The sequence below is a fragment of the Pogona vitticeps genome, chromosome 2 (assembly GCF_051106095.1).
Source record: "Pogona vitticeps strain Pit_001003342236 chromosome 2, PviZW2.1, whole genome shotgun sequence".
Lineage (NCBI taxonomy): Eukaryota > Metazoa > Chordata > Lepidosauria > Squamata > Agamidae > Pogona > Pogona vitticeps.
The window spans coordinates 59,815,403-59,835,895 of record NC_135784.1 but is presented as its reverse complement, the minus strand read 5'-3'; the positions used below and the strand labels follow the sequence as shown (position 1 = coordinate 59,835,895).

Genomic DNA, 20,493 nt, shown 5'->3' with positions numbered 1-20,493 from the left:
TTTGATAATTGCTATTATATTCACTCCTGGTAATTATCTCTATGATAATTACCTTCCCATCTGTATGAACTTTATATCCATCTCTAGATTTTTACCATACACACAGCAGCCTTCCATAGATGAGGCTATTTCAGGAAACAGGAATCACTGTCCTTAAAGAGGTTGGATGGAAGTGAGGAGGCATCTTTTCATAATTTCAAAATTTTTTTTGTTTATCTGTGAGGTGAGCAGATGGGCAAAGGTTTTGGGGAAGGGTTATAAAAGTAGATTTAAAAGAGCATGTTGCATATTCAGGAAAAATGGATTGTGCTTCTAGAAATGAATAAGCTAAAACAGGGATTGAATGCTTATCCATGAGTTTGGGTTGTGTGTGTGCGGGTGTGTGGTTTTTGGCCAGTCAGTAATGTTGCCAGTTAATGATGCCAGGTATTTAGAGGAGTTTCCAAAGAAGTAGCTGCTATAGTCTGTCTCATCGTGTTGGCAAAATTAAAGGGGGAAAAAGACATTTTCTTTTTAAAAAGTGACAAAATATTGCTATAGTTTGAAGACTAGCAAACATTCACATCAGAGCTATTACCACAATGTAGAAAAAGCACTTGCTTATAATAATACGTAACAAATGTACCTCATAAGATAAATAAATAGAGCCATTCTGGATCAGGGCAAAGGCCCGAGAAAGGGAACCTTTCCACAACAGCCAAGCAGATAGTTCTCAAAAGCAGGACACGAGGGAGACAATGTGCTTCTCTTTGGGTTCCCCAACAATCAACTGGTATTCAGAGGCCAGAATCCTGGCACATTTTACTATGTATGGAAGGCCAGTCAGGCAAGTGATTTCCTGGCTGCCACAAATTACATAACAAATTATTTTTTCCAGTACTGTAATGTAATGAGTAGCAGTAATTGGCTACTGATCTAATATTGTAATGAGTAACAAGAAGAAGTTACTTTTAAAATGTAACTTTCTGGTTATCTGACATTAAAGTTTTCAGGGCCCTGCATGTCCCAGAGACTTAGTGCTCACCACGTGCTAGGGAAGTGTGTGAGCTGGGCCTTTTATTCAGTCAGACAGTTAGAAGGAACCTAAAATACCAAAATTGTATTTATCCCACTTGGTGCTGAAATCCCTTTTAATTTATCCTCCTTAGTTTCAAGTCCCTGCTTTTCTCTTCAGGAACAGAATAAGACAGCATTCTAGCTGGGTTGGCACTGCCTCTCAGGCACAAGCTTTTGCCAGTCAACAGTCTGCCACTTCATTGCGCCAGCAAGGTGTTATGTGTCGTGTATGTGCGCATGTGTGCGCCCAGACACAGACACTCACACTCAGTAGATGGTCCGGCCCTGCTCGGAACAGACTCCTGCCTGTTGTATGCTGCTTTGTCAGACCACAAGCATGCAGCTCTGCCCTGAAAACGGAGAATGCCTGGAGTCAGGAGGAGGCAGAGGGGACTCTGGAAGAAGGGAACACTAGGGATTCAAAAGAAAGATGCTATTGAAGGGCAATGTAGGTCAGGGCCTGACTGACTGGCCAGAGCAGCTGCTAGATTTCCTCCCTTCAGAACTGGAGCACCTTTGGCTTGTTAGGTTTAAAGGCAAAATATTCCCCACATCATTGCAGTGCCCAAATCTGTATTTAGGCTTTTTATCTTCGGAGTGCATCTAACTCTCTAATTTTTACAGGGGCGATGCAATTCTAGAGACAAGAGCAAAAGACCATGTAGCACACAAGCAATGTTCCTGGGAAATATGTCATGCAAAGGCAAAGTTTTTGCCACCTCTGGGATGCTCCTCTCATCTCTGCAGGAAGCTGGCCAGGCTGATAGCAGGGTGGGGGCCCATTCGTCTCGAGGGGCAAAACTCTCAAGAACCCCAGTGTATACCTCAGGGGCGCCCAGTCCCTTAAATTAGAACCCAGGTGTACTAAACAAGGCTGAATTCACTGGAAAACTCTGGAATACAATAAGGAAGATGTTGTAGGTTTGCAAAAGTGCATACTGTACTGTGTTTATTTTCGCACTGCTAATAATTACATTGACTATAGAAAGGATGAGAAAGGAAGCATCTGGAACTCAGGCACCATCTGCCCCCTCAGTGTCACATGAGCGGGAGACATGTTGTTGTCTATGTAGTGGAACCTACAAGTGGGAGGAAGAGGAAGTACAAATTAGTCACACTTTCGTGTTTGATACTATGGAAAGAAACAGGCCAAATAAAGTTTTGATCATTTCTTTACAATTGAAATTGTCTTTTCCTGATATCTGTGTACAATTCAGCTCTAAAATATCTGTTGGTTGCGGTGCCTATTTGATTGCTTGATATATTATCCCATTTTTCCTGTGCAATAACCAAGTTCTCACTTTTCCTGTTTTGTCCTCACATCAACACCCCTATGAGGTAGATTAGGGCAAGAGAACAGTTAGCAGCCCAAGCTGCCAAATGAGAGCATCATAACTTAGTGGAGATTTGAACCCAAGCCTGCCCAGCCGTAGTCTGGTACAAGCCGTTGTGCCATACTTTCAGTCCATTCTTACATTCTTCCTGTTGGTGTTCATGTAAGGTTTGTATAGTCTAATATTACAACTAATTGTAGCTAATTGATATGTTATCAGTGTTTTTCTGTTGTGTCAAAGTGCTCTAATAGTGAGCAGACCTGGATTACAGTGGTGAGTCTTAGAAAGTTCACAATGTTTTATTTGCAAATTTGGATGCTTTTTATAAATACAATAGAATCACAGTATCTGTGGGGATCATCCATCGCTGTGGATGCCAAAACCACAGAAGTGGAAAGCTTGTAGAGAGCATAATCTCTGGTTCCCTCTAGTGGTCGGTTTTGGTAATACATCTTTGAAACATATTTTGGGGAAAGGGGTGTTATTTAATATTTTCAGGCAATGGATAACTGAAGCTGCAGGTACTGATCCTTAGGATACAGCAGTCCTACTGTGAAGTAAGGCTTTGTGTCTTTTCTAGTTTTTCTTTTTCCCTTTTTGTGGTCTGTGATGAACAATTAAAATGTAAACTTTAAAATAAAGAAGAAAGGTAACTGGCCCTTAACTGTTGTTCCCTTCCTCAAAGTAACTGTTATTGTTGCATGCCATTAAGTTGCTTTCTACCTGATATGACCCTATGAATTATTAACCTCCACAAGATCCTGTCATTTACAGTCCTGCTCAAAGTAAAGGCTGTGACTTCCTTTATTGTGTCAATCTGTTTCTTGTTAGGGCTTCCACTTTTCCTAGCATTCTTGAGCAATAATAAATGAATAAATTCTCATGAAGTGCCCAAAATATGATAGCTGCAGTTTAGTTATTTCCACTTCTACAGAGCATTCTGGCTTCATTTGTTCTAGAACCCACTTACTTGTCTTTCTGACCATCCATGGTATCAGTAAAACTATCCCCTAAGACCATGTTTTAACTGATTATCCCCCCATCATCTTTGTTCCCAATCCAGCTTTTACATTTTGCCTTATTGTAAAAATGTACAATAATAACATTTTTTTTAAAAAAAGTATTCCGAAACATTTTTCAGTCACTCTGCCTCCAGGAAGGCCAATGGCTGTAATTCTTGTCCAAAGCTATAATTTCTGGCTTTCAAGACAACTCTATTATTTCCCTTTCTTTTTATATCTAGGGACAGGAAGAAAGGAGGTGTGCCAGAATTCAGAAGGATTATGGGGCCAGAGAGGAAAATCTTTTTTTTTTACATGCTATAAATGTATATAACCTCACATACTATATCTGTTCCAGGATTGCTACAGACAAGATCCAGTCAAAGTGAAGTGCTTTAAAATCCTGTGGTTGATGTGAGCAAGCACATGCTTGCATTTCTTCCATTCAGTTAAATAGACTTCAGGATTTTTAAGTTTAAATGCATCACATCCAAACATTTTTAGAAAGAGCAGTTTATCTCCTACCATGAACTGTTGGTCAGATTGACTTCTTATTCTGAAACAGGAGTTTCCTTAGTTAGTTCTTTGATTAGTTAACAGAGCTAGCTCAAGGCTCATAGATTTTAGTGGGATCAGGTAATTACCTTAGTCTGGACCAATCCTATTGTGATCTGGATTCCCAATTAATTCTGTGATTCATACATCCATAATAACTGCTGGACAGGGAAGTCAGAGAGAGGGAGAGAGAGAGAGGTAAAGGTAAAGGTTCCCCTTGACAATTTTTGTCCAGTCGTGTTTGACTCTACGGGGCGGTGCTCATCCCCATTTCCAAGCCATAGAGCCAGCCTTTTGTCTGAAGACAATCTTCCGTGGTCACATGGCCACTGCGACTTAGACATGGAACACTGTTACCTTCCCACCAAGGTGGTCACTATTTATCTACTCGCATTTACATGCTTTCGAACCGCTAGGTTGGCGGGAGCTGGGACAAGCGACGGGCGCTCACTCCGTCGCGTGGATTCAATCTCACGACTGCTTGGTCTTCTGACCCTGCAGCACAGGCTTCTGCGGTTTAGCCCACAGCGCCACCACGTCCCTGGGAGAGAGAGAGAACTCTCTGCAAATCAGTTTCCAGGACTACAAGATACACTACAAGTTCATACATTTTTCTAAATGTCCTAAGGCATTTGGAATGGTCAGAAGCAGAATAGCTAAATATGTTTCCTCACTTCTTTGTGGCAGTATAGGTTATGGTTTTGTTACGTGCCCTCAAGTTGACTCCCACTTACATTGATCGTATGGATGAACGATCTCCAAAATGTCCTGTCCTCAACAGCCCTGTTCAGCTCTTGTAAACTCAAGCGTCTGGCTTTGGATAGGGAATCAATCCATCTCATATTTGATCTTCCTCTTTTCTTCTTAGATGCTTGCATAAAAGCTTTCAGTTTCATCTTCTTCAGCATTGATGGTTGGAGAACAGATTTAAATGATGTGTTTCCACACAATTAATTGTTTTGATTTATTATAGCCCCTAACTGCCTGCGTTACATCTTGCCTCAGTATTAGTGCCACTCAATTTCTTCTTTGTCATTTCCAGAGTAGAACACTTTGTAGTTGTCTGATTGAAAATATTCCACTCCGCTCCACTTTAGTTCACTGACACCAAGCACTACATTTCATTTCTTGTTTTGCAATTCCCAGTTTATCTTGATTCATACCTTTCATCTTTCATGCTCTAATTGTGTGTATTGCTGAGCTTCAGGCTTTCCTGTCACTTCTACGTATGCCAGCCAATAGAATTTCTCTCTGCTTCAATCTAGTTGCATTATTAGTAAAAGTCCTATTTGTACTTGTCTTTTGCTGTTTCCCAGTAGCTGATTGAGTGCTTTCTCACCTGGGAGTCTCACCTTCCAGCACTATTTCTTGCTTCATATTGGACTGTCTCATAGGGTTTTCAAGATAAGAAAAGTTCAGCCGTGGTTTACCATTGCCACCTTAAGCACAGCATTAATAAAAGTTAGCTTAGTGTCACTGCTGCTGCCTCCCTGCCAGTGTCACCTTTAAGAATCACTATTGCTCGGTAGCTGCCATCCAGAGGTTTCTCTATGCACATCACCATTGGGATTATCCATTCTTTTCTGCAGAGGCAGCTATTGCTCCTGAAAAAGGTGGATGCATTTTAGTCTGATGCCTCAGCTGTGACCATAATGCTTTGGGTGACCCTGGTAGGAGTCTTGGCTCATAATGGAGTCTGGCCTCCTGGCGGCGATGCTCTCAGCTTCACTGACACACTGAAACCCCTCCACCACATTAAGATGTGCATAGTCTGCCCATAATGGTGCTAAATTCTGATCATTCTACTCAATGGTGAGGTCAGTCCTGCAATGGAAATTCCTTTTTTCACTGCCAAGTGAGCTAGTGTTCAGACAGACATATGTGCTGCATAAAATGCTGGATAGTTCTTCAGCACTGTTGAGCGGTCATGATCGTTCACAAGAGTGCTTCAGCTCTTGCTTTCAGTGGCATATGGCAGAGCCACAAACAGTTGTGCGTTGCCTTCTCATCTGTTTCATGTACCCTGCTCACTCATGTGTTTTTGCTAAACCTTGGACAAGACACATTCAAGCTGTGTAATTCTGTTAGCCTTGTCCTCTGTCCTTCATGTGCCTGGTTGAGAAAGGGAAGGAACTGAAACTTGGGGGTGGGGAGACGTTGAAATCTGGAGTACAGCTGTGCTCAATACGCTGTGTGCATTTTGTAATCCTTGGGGCATCCTCTGAAAAGGCAGAAATTAGTGCTGTGGTAAAGTTCATCATCCTGAGAAACTCTGTGTTGTGTTTTTTTAGAGTAGGTTCTAGCTCTTAAGCCTTAAGCTCTTAAAATAATGCCTAGTAGAATCTCAGACGCTTATGGGCTCTAAAGTTCTCTGTAAGGGGCATTCCTGCACGTGCAAGGAAAAATCAAGCAGATTTAAGATATTTGGAAGTAAACTGATGAACAGAATACTGTACTTGGGATTTGTTTTTATCTTGGTGAGGAATTTGAGTTGTTTTTCATTGTGAAATCAAACAACCTGTAGAGGTCCAGTTGGTGCCAACATTTTCTTTGTTTTGAAACAAGTTGCAGAGCCTGTGGTTTACTCCAGATGACAAAAAAGGGGGAGGAGCAAAACAATTTTCACCTTCTAAAGCTATCAAAGGATTTAAAAGATCTGTATTCTCAAAGGCTTTCACGGCCAGGATCTGATGGCTGTTGTGGGTTTTTCGGGCTCTTTGGCCGTGTTCTGAAAGTTGTTCTTCCTAACGTTTTGCCAGTCTCTGTGGCCGGCATCTCCAGAAGACAGGAGTCAGAGACAGACAGAGTTCTGACTCCTGTCCTCTGGAGATGCCGGCCACAGAGACTGGCGAAACATTAGGAAGAACAACTTTCAGAACATGGCCAAAGAGCCCGAAAAACCCACAACAACCATTTAAAGGATCATTCAAATTTTTTTATTGTGTAAGGCAGCTTGGGTTCTAGTTGCAAAGCTGACATTCTTCCATTTTCATCTTGTGGAAATGGAATCTTGTCTGCCCCTTTGACTCCTTAAAACCAAATTCGTCCCCTGCCCATCCCACTCTCACACACTCCCCTCTATGCCCTGAAAGCAACAGCAACACAGATTGCAGTTATGTTAATGCTGTATATCTGAATGTATTGTTGCTCTTTGGAGTGTGTACAAGTGGACACACACATGCATGCACACTTTGGATTTCCATTTAAGACAGGTTTTCATGAGGACTAGCACGTTGAATATCTTGCACTTCTGATTTACCACTATACCAATGGCTGAATTGGAACATTTTTTTAACAATTGAGGGACGTATTAAGGATCAGCTGAGGGGGCTTTGCTGAGGCCCAGGTATCTTTCCAAGTCTGCCAGGTGTTGAGGCCAGCCTTGGCCTGATGTCTGATTGGTTGTGCTGTTCTCCAAACTACACCTTCTCAAAGGGCTCCAAGGAACATTCCCTCTTTATTTCCTGTCCATTCCATCAGACTAATAAACGACCAGGCTTAGTTTCAGATTGATTTCCTCCTTGTTTTGGAGAAAGAGTGATGGGAGCCAGCTGGCAAGACATTTCATGACCCTGGTTTAAAGCTGTTATTGCTATCACACTGCCAGAAAATAATAGCTTGGCTGTTTAATGGGATATTGCTTCAATTTGGAGTAGTGTTTTCCTTTCCCTGAGACCTACAAGTAAGAGTGATAGCAATAGTAGGTAACAGGGCAAAGGCATGCTGAAAGATCTTTATGCAACTCAGTCAGCTTATCTTAAGAAGCATCAGCTATGTACAGCAAAAATAAAAACAAAGGAGATGTGGCACTTTAAAGATTGATGGATTATTTACAATCTGCTTCCTCAGTATCAGCTACTTACTCTTCAAGTGAAAACCTTCCCAACAGATTGGTGTATTTGGGGGAGAATGTTTGTGTGCATTTTGATTTACTTCAGATTACTGATGAACATGTTAATGGTTTAAATGGGAATCAAGTAACTGGGGCTATTTCAATCCATAAAATGCCTCCTAAAATATGAATGAATTGTGCAAGAATCATACATTCTTATCATGAAGCCTTGAATTACTTCCACACCCCTATTGGCAAACTACATGCTTTGCCTGTCTGCAATATGTCAAAGGACCCTGAGGCCTTCACATTGTGTCAAGTGTGATATGATATGCTTGCTTTAAAAATATACAAGAAGTTAAGTTGAATAGCATACATGCATTGCATGCAAGTTCAATTCCTTGCCTCTCCAGGCAGAGACGGGCAGAGCTTTTGTCTGAAGATACTGAAGCTGGAGCTGCTGCTGCCAGTCAGTGTAAACAGACTGAGCTGGATGGACCAGTGATCAGTTTGACATAAGGCAGCTTCCTGTGTCATATGTGGGACATATTATGGTAGGCAGAGCCAATATGTAGCCAGCCCTGGCTGGCTAGGGCTGATGGGAGTTGGTCTAGCAACGTCTGGAGAACCACAAGTTGTTCACCCATGTATTAAACTCCTATTTTCCCACATAGAGATAGCATTGGAAAACCTGGAATGTGTATAGTTTCCTTAAAGGTGAAGAATGTAATATGCAGCAAAAATGTAGCATTAGTTTTGAGAATGTGCATCAAATGGGGCTATGGATTCTCCGTTCTTCTATATAGTGTGAATTTTAATATGAATTTTAACACAGGCAACAATAACAAAGGCAGAGCCATCTGAAATGCAGATGTATGTATCGCAGGATGCTAAAAATGTCTTGGACTGCCAGAGAGAACGTACTAAAATGAATGAACAAAGACCAAAGAATCATAAAACAAATCAAACATAGAGGGCTGAAATGCTGCGGTCATGTAATGAAAGATGGAAAATGCAGATTATTGTAGCTGATAATTTATGGTAAAATAAAGAAGAATAGAAATGCTGTGAAATTCATAGTTGAAATAGCCATGATGGTGTCTGTCATCCAATGGGAGTAAAGCAACAGGAGGAAAGTGGACGGAACGGCTTTGCTCAGTTTGACTCCAATGTGAGTTTTCTTCCATTGAGTCCTTCTGTTTTGCTCCACTCCCTACAGTTTCAGGGGACAGTAAAGTTTTGATCTGGTTCCAGATCTTTTAGAAGGTCCTATAATCTCTTTCCTTTATTAGAGAAGACACGAACTAGATTTTTTCATAGCTCAATGCTAGTTGTGTTGCTTCCCTGATCTGGTACCCTCCAGATGTGTCTACCTATAATTCCCATCATCCCCTCCAGTATATCTGGAGGGCAGTAAGTTGAGGAAGAACTCTGGAGAGGTTTCAGTAGAATGGGGTTATGGTAAATCATGTAAGGTTCTTTCCCCCCTCCTGCCATCCCATTGCATAGGTAGTAGAGTTAAACTCATTGCATTTGCAAAATGAAGTGTGATGTTTGTGAAAAAAAATGGCTTGAAAAGAACAGGAGTGGAGTAACAGGAGGAAGGCTATGATTGCACTCATGATTTTGGATCCAGGTGCTTTACTTTTGGAACTGAGCAAATGCATCTCTGCTAAACCTTTCAAGGCCCTTCACATGTATGGGCCCTCACTTGTGGCACTTGAAGCTTCATAAAGTGAAATGGCTTTTAGCCAGGTTATTTTGATGCTGGGGAATTTTCCATTCTGAGTTTTTTACGATGGGGAATCCGGCTGTGCTTATGACACAGCTGGAGTTTTTATTGTGGAATTTGGATGACCTGTGTTGATCCACTTATCACCAAAATGTGCAAACTTCCCTGTTCTGGAGTACAACTAAGTCCTAGATCCTCCAGTCAGCATGGTTTGTGGCTATGATGGCTGAAGGATTCAGAGAAGGGTCATCCAGAAAAAGTCTGAAGAAGTGGACTTATCCACAAAAGCTGACATTAAAATCTAGCAGTTAGTCTTTAAGGTGCCACAACTTTTTTGTCTTTTTTTGGGGGGGGGGGGGGTTGGTTTGGTTTTGGATTTTTGCCTGGCACGCCAGCACAGACTAACATGGCTGCCTCTTCTGAAACCACAAAAAGTGGTTTTTCGAAGCTGTCGATATGATGAATATTGTAGATGTCCTCCTTGGAGGCAGAGACTTGGGAGCATGTGGAGGAGCCTCATGGTGCAGATGAATTGAACAGCATTTTTATGTCTCCTCGCCCACGCACTACATACCACCATCCGGCTGGTGCTTCAACCAAGTACCAGAATGTTGTCCCGTGAGGAGCTGGCTGCTATACGAATGACCCTTCCGTGCACTTTTGAAACCTTTAGCCTGTTTGGCAAAAGAGAAAGGGCTGTAATTATTATTTTTCTTTTAAAAAAGCAGCTGCTAAATAACCTTTGAAGCTTGTCCTGCGTAGGAGTAGCAGCCAAGTCTTTTCATTGCATGGAACTTGGCAGTTTTAATATTACATATATGATTACACCATCTCTTTGGCTGGATGCTTTTCAAATTTCATGGCTTGAGTTAGAAGTGATGGCAGGTTTCACAAATGCTTGTGCATCAGGACATGCCTTAAGCCAGAAAACCACTGTTTTGGTTTATACTTACATTTCCAAGGATGAAACTACTGCAGTTTGATTTACTTGGAACTGGATTCTATCTGAGCATTACTTCTGAAATGCCTGAAAGAGAATTTTAAAATATCACTTTCCCCAGAGAGCCAAAAAAACTCCATACTTTATAAGTCAGAAATGCTGATGGAGTGAAATGTTTCTGGCAGTGGTTTTAGATTGCCCTCTTTTGAAATTGTTTTAAGAGTTTTAGCTTATGTTATTGTACTTTACGGTGTGCTGTGGTATATATCATTTTGTATTATTATTCATTAAAAACCAGTTATTTTTATTATTGGCCAGAATCTTATTAGGTGGGGTCTGCCTGTGCACCTCATTAGCAGTGGCCCATTGTCACTGATTAACGGCTTTCTTCAGAGTGCACTTGACTTCACCACACAGCATCTAAACTGTACAGGCCCTGAAACAGGAAAAAAAAACTATAGCAGCAGTCTATGGCCCCCAATGATGTCATTCCCATTGTGTGGGCAGAGCTGCTCAACAAGATTTTGGCCATTATGTAGTGTAAGCTTTCTATCCCTAATTTTCTCACCTTTGGAAGGTTAGCCCTATAGACATCTTAAACTGTTTTTCAATGCCAATAGCAGTTTTTAACATTGTTGATCTGTTGGAGAAACTAGGGTGCAGTCATTTTTTTTAATTTAAGAGGCACATTTTACAGAAAGCCAGAATAAAACGTGTCTAGATACAGGTATAAACTACATGCATGCACACAGAGTATTATTAAGCAATCAAGTAGGCATTTACTTGTACAGTGTAGCAGATGGCAAATATAAGAGTTGAAAAGTCTCCAGTTGAAAGACTGAATTCTTAGTGCAGTACCCAAAACAAAAACCTATATAAAAGAGAGAGGCCAGCAGGCTATGCCAGAGATTTCATGCTAGAAGAATAGTCTACTCCATGCTAGTAGAACTGTGATCTATTTAAGTAATGGTGTGGGGAGAAAATGCATTTAAATGTTGTATGCTTATCTGCTCTTCCGTACAGAAACACCCAAGCAGAGAGAGGTTGAAAAACCTAGGAGGCTGATTTGATTTGGACACCAGCTCTCTCCATCCACCTCTCTTGTATACACAGTATCTTCCATTGTGGGTGTGCTACTGTGGGTGCCTAAGACTGGCGGCTGGAGGATGGTGTCAGTGGTAGTCAGCTGTGCCCCCCTGGCCGGCCTAGTGCTGCCTGGCTTCTTGTGCTACATTTCCTGCTCATGGAGATAGGTTATCAGAAAGGATAAGTTACCTGGGCTCCTCCTTGCCTCTCCTCTTCTTCTAATCATCGTGGGCCAGTGATGCTGCATGGCACTGGCTCTTCCAGTTTTGTTGCCTGACTTTCCCTCTCTCTTTAAATAATGGGAAAGGAATCCCTAACTGAGAACAGGGGAAAGCGTGGTGTCCTCGTAGCAGCAATCCTTCGAATTTCTGCCAAGTTATGCTGTTTGTGCCTCTCTCATTCCCAGAGCACATGTGTCTGTGCTTCTTCCTCCTCCTCCTCCTCTTTAAAATGTTTTGGCAGTCGGGTCCTAGAGCCATGGAAAGTCCCCTCCAGGTGACCGTGAGGTGCACGGATGATGCACTGTGAGAAGGACCCACTTCCCAGCAGCCAAGAGGAGTGTGAGCACCCACAACAGCAGGATAACAGCCAGCGTATACGCGGATACCAGCAGTGGCCCAATTGAGAATAGAGGAGAAAAAGAGCGGGAAAGAGGAGCGAGAGGGAGGCGAGAAAGGGGAGGAGCCAAGAGTAGAGGGATATCTGATGGCAGGGGCTGAGGGGAATTTAGAAGGTGAAAAGGAGCTAGACTGGGAGACTGAGGGGCCAAAAGAGGAGGAGGAGGAAAAGGGGAGGTGAAGGAGGAAGACCTTCCTCTAGGATGTGGTGGGTTGGAAATGGAAGATCCCTGGACAGGAGAACATGTTAAAATCAAACTGTCCATAGAAGAAATAGGAAGGAGACAATACTGTATATTGTTAGACCTGTGGGGAGTAAGATAGGAGAAGAGGGGGAAGAGGAGAAAAGACAAAGAAAGGAAGGATTCGAGATATAGCTGGGGGAAGCGGAACCTGTGGAATGGACGGTGTAGGTCTGTCCCAAGAAGGAAGATTGGTGGAAGAAGAAGGGGGCCAGGCCAGTGGGGATGCTTTAGCCAGAAACGTCCACGGAGGGAGAGTGGTCTCGGCACCCTAGGCCTCAGTCTGAGGAGGCCCACAAGAAAACCCACAGATTGCAAATGGTTTGGAGTGAAACCCCCCCCCCCAGAGTGAACTCTTTTGTGAGTTAAAGGACAATGGATCACAAGGGACCCATTGGTGCCACTGAAGTTGTTATTCATAATACTCCGTTGTTTGAAAATAAAAGAAGTATTTGTGGAAAAGGACTATCTCTACTTTTGGGGGAACAAGAAGGGGAATGGGGTTTCCCCAAATTTGAACCCACTCACACATGTGATTTATACATGTACTGCAATTGCTGACAAACATGATTTCCAGCACAATTGAGGAAGATCTTGCCTTTTACAGCTCTCACACATATTTCTAAATCCTAATTTTGTCATCTCCTGGCAGGCGCGTATGTTACCCTTTCCCAACTCGCTGCCCTCTAGATTCTTTAGAATCCCTCTCCTATTTCTGACCATCAGTCATGGTGGCTGGGACTACTTGGAATTACAGACCCAAATATCTGGAGGGTACCCGGTTGGGGTGGGGGCCGTTTTTGTTCTCTCTGCTCCTCATGGAAGCATTTTAGCTCCTTTCTGCTCATGTTGTAGATTTGTTTCCCTCAAGCAATCTGGTGAAAATTCCTTTCTTCATTCTATCACTTGTACTACATTGCAAACTACCCTCAGTGTTGAGAATTATGTAAGGCATCTAAAGTCGCTTGTCCTATTTCTTTTCCCTGTTTTAAGTGCATTTTCAAAAGGCATGCTTTCAATTGTGCTACATAACTTGCAGCTTCAGCTATTGTTGACAACATAATAGATGTACACTATATCCAGCTTGTTCAGAGATGGAGGCAGTTTTGAGCAGTCATTTGATAATGAACAATCTTGAGTTGGATACATAGGGGATGTCATTGGCAGATTTCAAAAATCACAATTCAGGAAGAAAGGAAAGAAAGGAGGGAGGGAAGGCTGCTCCATTTCCCAGAATTCCCCAACCCATGTGGCCAGTGGCCATGCAGGTTGGCTAATTCTGGAGTTGTAGTGTAGCTCCCCCAAATTTCCCAAGTTTGTCTCCATCCTACTTTCAATTATCAAGTGCTGCAGAAGTTCTGATCAATGGTGCTCTTCTATTAGGATGGGACGCAGGTCTGCTATAATGTGCCTTTCCTTTCTTCCCAGGATAGTTGCCGCTACAATGACACATATAGTAATGATCACATCAGTTTGAGGAGGCCATGCCATTGCTTTCCCATTGCCTTCTGTTGATCAGTGCCCTTGATCGATCCCACAGACTGGGAGTGGCATTTCATTTTGACCATGTGGATCAAATTAGCTACCCATGATTAGTAGGGTAACACCTGATATGGAAACTTGGTTCTCATAGCAAGACATGTCTGGGCAGTTTTAAAAACCTGTTTAGATTTGCATGCAATCTGGTTACACATTTCTGTGGCCGTATATTGAAGAAGCTTTCCTCTTAGAAAGTAGAGAGAGATGTTTTGTCCTAGATTTTATATGAAAAGCAATATTTTAATGCAAGCATGGGTCAGATCAGAAGTGCCGTTTGCCTGGAACCTGTGGCAGATGAGCAGCAACTATTCCAAATGTCAGTGTGAAAGTTGATTGGTTAGTCTTTCTTCCTCATCTTTGTGTATGTAGGGATGGGTCTGACTGAATGTAAGCTCTCCCTTTTTAAAGGAAAGTATGTTAGACTGAAGAGTTGACTGAAAAGAAGGAGAACTGCTTTTGCCCTACTCTGTTGCTTCCCTGCCATCCTCTGTTGCATTTCCCTAAACAGCACTGCCAGTTCAGACAAGGGAGACCAGACCTGAAAGGGTGCAAATAAAATAGAGCCAAGGTCTGTACTGTATCTGGAGATTTCCACCACCAGTCTAATGGAACCAAAGTCCTGCCAAACTTTGTCATCTCCAGTCTAGGCCTGCAAAAAAGCTGAATTTCTCACTCAGTGCTTCCCATTTCCAGCAGAACTGCAGTGAGAAGTTTTTCATATCACCTTTCTAACGGTAACTTTGTGGGCATGGGCTGCAGTTGACTTGCAACACCACGTTTCTCCTTTTCTGCGGTAGAGCTGCATAGGGAAGCAGGACGGGTTGCATCAACTGCTGACGGATCAGATACCTGCTGCACTTGGTGAGACAAACTCACGGTTGTCTCTGAATGAGAGACTGCATCACTAGCAACCCCGTGACAAGCAAGGAGAAAGAATGGCTGCACTGTCATGGATGAGGGCTGGTGAAATGATCTTTCTGCTGACCTTCAAACCAGGCTGTAACTTCTCAGGCTGCATTTATCCCTTGCCTCATTGCAGGGGGTACGGCCAGCTTTTATTGAACTGTTGGATAGCTCAGCGGTTTAGGTATCTGGCTGTGGAGCCAGAGGTTGGGAGTTGGATTCCCTACTGTCTTTGTTGACCAGGGCTGAACTCGATAATCCATAGAGTTTCTTCCAGCTCTGCAGTTCTAAGATGATGATGATGATTCAAAAACACCAGGCATAGAATATCAAAATTATAAAAACATTGACTGGCATTATATAACAGATGCAAGTTTTAACTAAAAACCTAAGTATACAGTATAAGTATATCAGGACACTATGTATCCTTTTCCTAATATTGCCTTTCTTGCTGCTATGTAACCCAGGCAACAAATCAAGGCAAAAGTTTACATTGCTTGTGTCATGACAGGGCTATTTGAGTTAACACGCAGGTTTGTTACTTTGAATAATGAGTATCTTAGGCATGGAGATTTGCAGCTTTTTCTGATTGCCCCAGCACAGTTCTGCTCCCCGAACACACAGCATACCAACCACAAACATCTAGATAGGGCATTTTGGAATGTGCTTTCTTGCATCCTAATAACTATGGCACTAAAAGTAGCTGCAGCACAGGAAGTAAAATGATGAAGAGACATTTGATTAGCAGGCTCCTGTCCTGTCCTGAGGTGTTGTTCTTGCACAAGTAATGAAGGCCTGGATTTTGATACTGTTCAGTTACCCTACTACAATAATGCTCTTCTAGGTTCCCGTGATAGAGGAATAAACTAATCAACTTGCCTTTTTTTAAACTGCTTTAGACTCTGTCCCCCTAGCTTGCCTCAAAAATTCTTACTTGCTGCCATGAGTGAAACATTAGCACTCTTAACTTGGGAAAATTGCCTTGACAGTTTTCTGTTTTAATTGGGAAGCCACTGACAGTGCCAGCTCTGAGCTGCACACATGAGTGGCTCAGCCGAAGGTGGTCGTTTGGCCAGTGTTTGATCAGGCTTTGATCCCCACCTAACACAGTGACGGCCTCGCTTTGTTGCAGGCTGAGGTTTCATCGGGTTGACGACTACCACTTATTGGGTAGTCGCTTGGGGAGTCTGGCACAGCAGGAAGTGGTGTTTTCCTATGTCTACGTGGCCTAATTATTTAGCAAGGTCTCTGTGAAGGGTTTCTTGGTACTCTAAAAAGGAAATGTGAAATACAGAACACGAGTTTGTGCTTTCCTTTGCCAAAATAACCGTTGACTTAAAATCATAATATTCTGCTGTTGGAATGGAAAAGAACTAGATATAGGTGTTCTTCATCAGCAAACAGTTCTTCTTTCAAGAGCATATAATCCTGGACTGGTTGCCTACCTCTTTATGGATTCCATTTAAAGTGGTAGTTTTAGCCTTAAAGCCCTCACCAAGCTTATCTTGGACACACGCTATTCTTCCATGATCCTGCCCAGCAGTTAAGATCAGCATTTGAGTTTCTGCACTGTTGCCCCCAAGAGCTTCTCGTAACAGCTACACTTTGGACTACAACTCCCAGAAGTCCCTAGCCAGTATGGGAATTCTGGAAACTGTAGTCCAGAACAGTAGCTTCTCTAAACTGTGGTCGTACTGTTACTTGGATTACACAAGCGGATAGCAGAGGTGGTGTGTTTTCAGTAAGAGCAACAGGACTGTGGAATTCTCTCCCTTTGTAAATCCAGCAAAAAATCTCTTATCTTTTTGCTTCTATATACTTTCAGCTTGCAGTGTCATTCTATCAGCTTGCTGCAGTGTCTGTTTTCTGTAACATACAGCATTTTATTGTTTTTAACAATATTTTTTCTACTTGGAGTGTGTTTAGCAGGATAAAACTGATAGGATATGAATTTGGCTAAGCCAAATTGTTGTCTGTAATTATTATGAGGAGTAAATGAGATATGCAGCAAGGGAGGCAATCCATGTTCTGGATGAGTTCATTTTCAGCTTTAATTGGGAAGGAGGTATTTTTGTTTTAGTTTCAATCACACCGAACTAAGAATTTAATTTGGATTGTATCACTATGTATGTATGAAAAAGTCCTGTCCAGTGGAATTCCTCTTTGAGATGTCCACCTAGTGACACAATAATACCATATTTTTCCTTTTAAATAAATATTTTTTCCTTTTAAAAAGAGACCTGCTCTGAAAATGCTCTCCATCTCTTCCCTTTTCAGCTGCTGAGGACAGGATTTTGAGGACCATCTGGCATGGGAAAGCTGGCCGAAGTCCACTTCAGACTCTTTACAACAGTGACCAGGTGAGTGTGCTAGAAGGAAGGGGGCAGTAGGTGGAAGAAGTGAGCAAGCTGTAGTCCAGCAATGCTTTTGTATGAAAAAAGGATTTCCAGTAAGGACAGAGTGGGTGGATGAGATTTGAGATTTGCACCCTGCCCAGGATATAGGGTTTTATTTTTTAAAAATGCATGGAATATGAAAAGGAGAAACGTGTTATTGCACAATTTTAATTGTTTTGAACCACCTTGGGTCCCCTATGGGGGGAAAGGCAGTATATACATAATATAAATAAATACATACATTTTGGCAGTTCCATACAGCAGAGGTCATCAATCCCTGGTCCACGCCTCATTGCTGGTCTGTGGCTTGAGCCCTACTGGGCTGTGGAGACAGACATCCTGCCCCCCCCCGCATGCACTCCCCTCCCCACAGCTGCTTTGCCTATGTGTGCGTGCAAGCACACATACGCAAAGCAGCTGTGGAGAGGTGAGTGCGTGTGGGAGGGAGCGGGAGGTCTGTCTTCGCAGCCTGGCGGTGGCGATGAAACATGGTGACCAAAAGCCGGGAGGCTGAGCATGGCCAGGTGCTCCGGCTGCTGGCCTCCCGGCGGCGGTGTTACCCCAATGTCGATTCTGCCGTTTGAATTTCCCACAGAGGGCGGCGAGGAGCCTGTCGGGAGGCAAGCGGCCAGAGAGAGCACCCCGGCCATGCTCAGATTCCCAACTTCTGCTGCTGCCAGCACACGCTTCTGCACATGCAAGAGCGTGAGCGCGAGGGGACGCCCCGCCTCCCTCAGAGGCTCAGCCGGTTCGTGGTAGGAAAAAGGTTGACGACCTCTGCCATTTAGGAACACACCTATATAACAAAGGATCATTAGATAAGGGAAGACTGGCTGAGGAACCCATTTAAAAAAACCAGTGTACCTACTGGTTTTGCCATATTGTATTTTGGTGTTGGGGACTATATAACTTACTGGGAGGCTGTTGTCTTAGTTGAAGTACCTTTCCATGTTATTTTTCCCCAAGAGAAGTTTTTTTAAAAAATGTAGTAGTCTGACACCAGAACATAATCATGTTGCTTTGCTTGGGCATGCCCGCCCCACCCCACCCTAAACATCACACACCAATTACCTATGTCACTGAAACACCACCTACAGACATGCTCCCTTGCTTTACAAGAATCATTTATGACAGACACAGAAAGACCTCAGAACAAGGAAGGCAGTCGCCTCTCATCAATTTATGTTAGGCAGAGTGCTCTCTAGACATGGTTGTCTTGATAGAGTAGTGTTCTTTGTTTCCCCCAGTCTCTCTTTTTTGCTTTTAACAAGACAAATAAAAATGAAAACAAGAGAAAAGCAACACCAGTAAAGTGTTCCCACAGGAACAAGGATGACACCCAAGTGAGCTCTTACAACAAACTGAGTGGCTTTTGAATGCTATAATATATAATATGCTTTAATGTTTCTTTGGGGGCCATTGGAAACATGCCTTTAAAAAAAAAATCTCCTATGGATATTAATTCTTAACTCCTACCTCATACAAACACTGCTTGGGCCTTTGAAATATCTTGCTTCCTATCTATAGAAATTCAAAGGGCTGATAGTAGGACTGATTACAGGGGTGGGCAAGAAGAGGGGTGAGAACAGACCTCAGAAGAGCTACTTTTTTGGCCACACTGGTTGAGGATTGCTGAAGCTGTACTTCCAAAAAGGTAGCCCATTCTAAGCTCTGTGTTTTACCATCATCTTTACCACTGTATGTTGCCTTCATGGAATCTGAGTTGAGTAGTCTTGGTTTCAAAGTAAGTTTCAAAAAGAGTCCTGTTTTACAGGATGGTTCAGAATGACCACAGTGTCACCAGACAGGTGTGTGAGAAAGGGACATAAAGGAGGTGCAGTTTATATACCTCTTCTTATATTCAAGAGACAGAGCATTTTATTTGGAATGGCAGGTGCCAGCTGGTGAGTGGGAAACAGAGAGTGGGAGGATAGTTGAGTAAAAGGAGCTTCCTTCACTATGATGTAACTGTGGCTGCCAGAAACTCGTCGGAAGCCAGAGAAGGACAAGAGGAAAAGGCAGCCCTCTGTTCCCCACAAGCTGGTAGAGAAAGAAATACCCAGCTATGCTGGGAATTGTAGTTCAAAGGTGTTATTTGTTTGCTTGTTTGTTGATTGATTGTATTTTTACACTGCCCATCTGATGGTTGAGGTTGGCTTTTATTTGTGTTAACCACCCAGAGTAGTGGCAGAGGTATAATAAAAGCACATAGAAGCACCCAGTCCCAAACCTCAGATGTCTAATCCAAGCAGTCCAAAAGAACCTCAGTGGCGACCGTGGTCAAAAAACAAATATAACATAGATATAGATAAGCTGTCATGAAAGCAGGATATCCTCGAAAGCTTCTCTGAAGACATGAAAAGCACAAATCTATAAACTTCTATTTGAAACCATTCTCGAAACCCTCCAGGGTTTACTGTTGTTTTGTCTGGATTGTGATTTCAGAGCTGTCCCTTGGTTTTATAGTTAATCCTGTTTGATAAAAGCTCTGCAAGTCAAGTCAGGAATGCTGTTTTCAATGTGAATCAAATTCACTGTATTAAAAAAAAAAATCCTCCATGCATCCTATAACAGTAGCATTTACTGATGAAGAGTGAAACAAATAGAACAGTAAGCAACGTTTGGAAAAGCTAGAACTAATTTTCGTCCAGGACTGGGAATATTTTGTATTGAGCCCTATATCTTCCAGGTTAGGCCTTTGGCAATATAACAACATTTTGGAAGAGGGGGAAGGGAAAACAAAGGCAAACAGTGGAAGAGGACAGCTTGACTTCATGTGCTGAAATGCAAGGTTTCTGTTTTGAGTCTTGTTGCTTCAGAAAAGGAGGAGAGGAACAGGAGGGAAGGCTGCTTCTCCAGATGGATGCTGCTTTCTTCTTCCCTTAGAGAAGAAGCGCCGGGGGGGGGGGGGGAACAGCCAGGTGAAACATGGGGGAAAAAAAGAAAAGAAAAATGAGCTCTTGAACTTGTTCAGAGCAGCAAGCCCTGCGGCAGAGGCATGAACCTGGCGTGGCCTCATGTGCCCTCTCTAGCAGATGGCGCCTGTAGGAAAGGAAGGGAGGGGAAGGTTTGAATAGCCAGAGGCAGTCTGTGTTCATGCCATTCCGTCTTTGGCATTGAACTGCCTTTGGTGAGAGCGTTCAGCTGGGCATCTGAAGGAGGCCTTTGGTTGCTTTTCCTTTGCCCTTGCTCAGCCGCCACACATGCCCACCAGCAATCATCAGGACAGTTTAGCACCCAGCTTGGAAAGGTGCCCTTTT

The 20,493-nt window shown here is 42.8% G+C and overlaps 1 protein-coding gene and 1 long non-coding RNA gene across 2 annotated transcripts in view; one reads left to right on the top strand and one right to left on the bottom strand.

Annotated features, from left to right (window-relative positions):
• CHST13 (carbohydrate sulfotransferase 13) overlaps window positions 1-20,493 on the top strand; it is a 58,875-nt gene that overhangs the window by 33,829 nt on the left and 4,553 nt on the right. The window contains exon 2 of the mRNA XM_020815161.3: window positions 17,115-17,197. Coding sequence (XP_020670820.1) covers window positions 17,115-17,197 — 83 coding nt within the window. The remainder of the gene's footprint in view (window positions 1-17,114; window positions 17,198-20,493) is intronic.
• On the bottom strand, window positions 1,695-10,545 carry LOC140704351 (uncharacterized). The gene is made up of 3 exons (XR_012083504.2): window positions 10,464-10,545; window positions 10,085-10,184; window positions 1,695-2,135 (listed from the first exon to the last, which is right to left on the bottom strand). It is a non-coding gene; the product is annotated as an uncharacterized LOC140704351 (long non-coding RNA).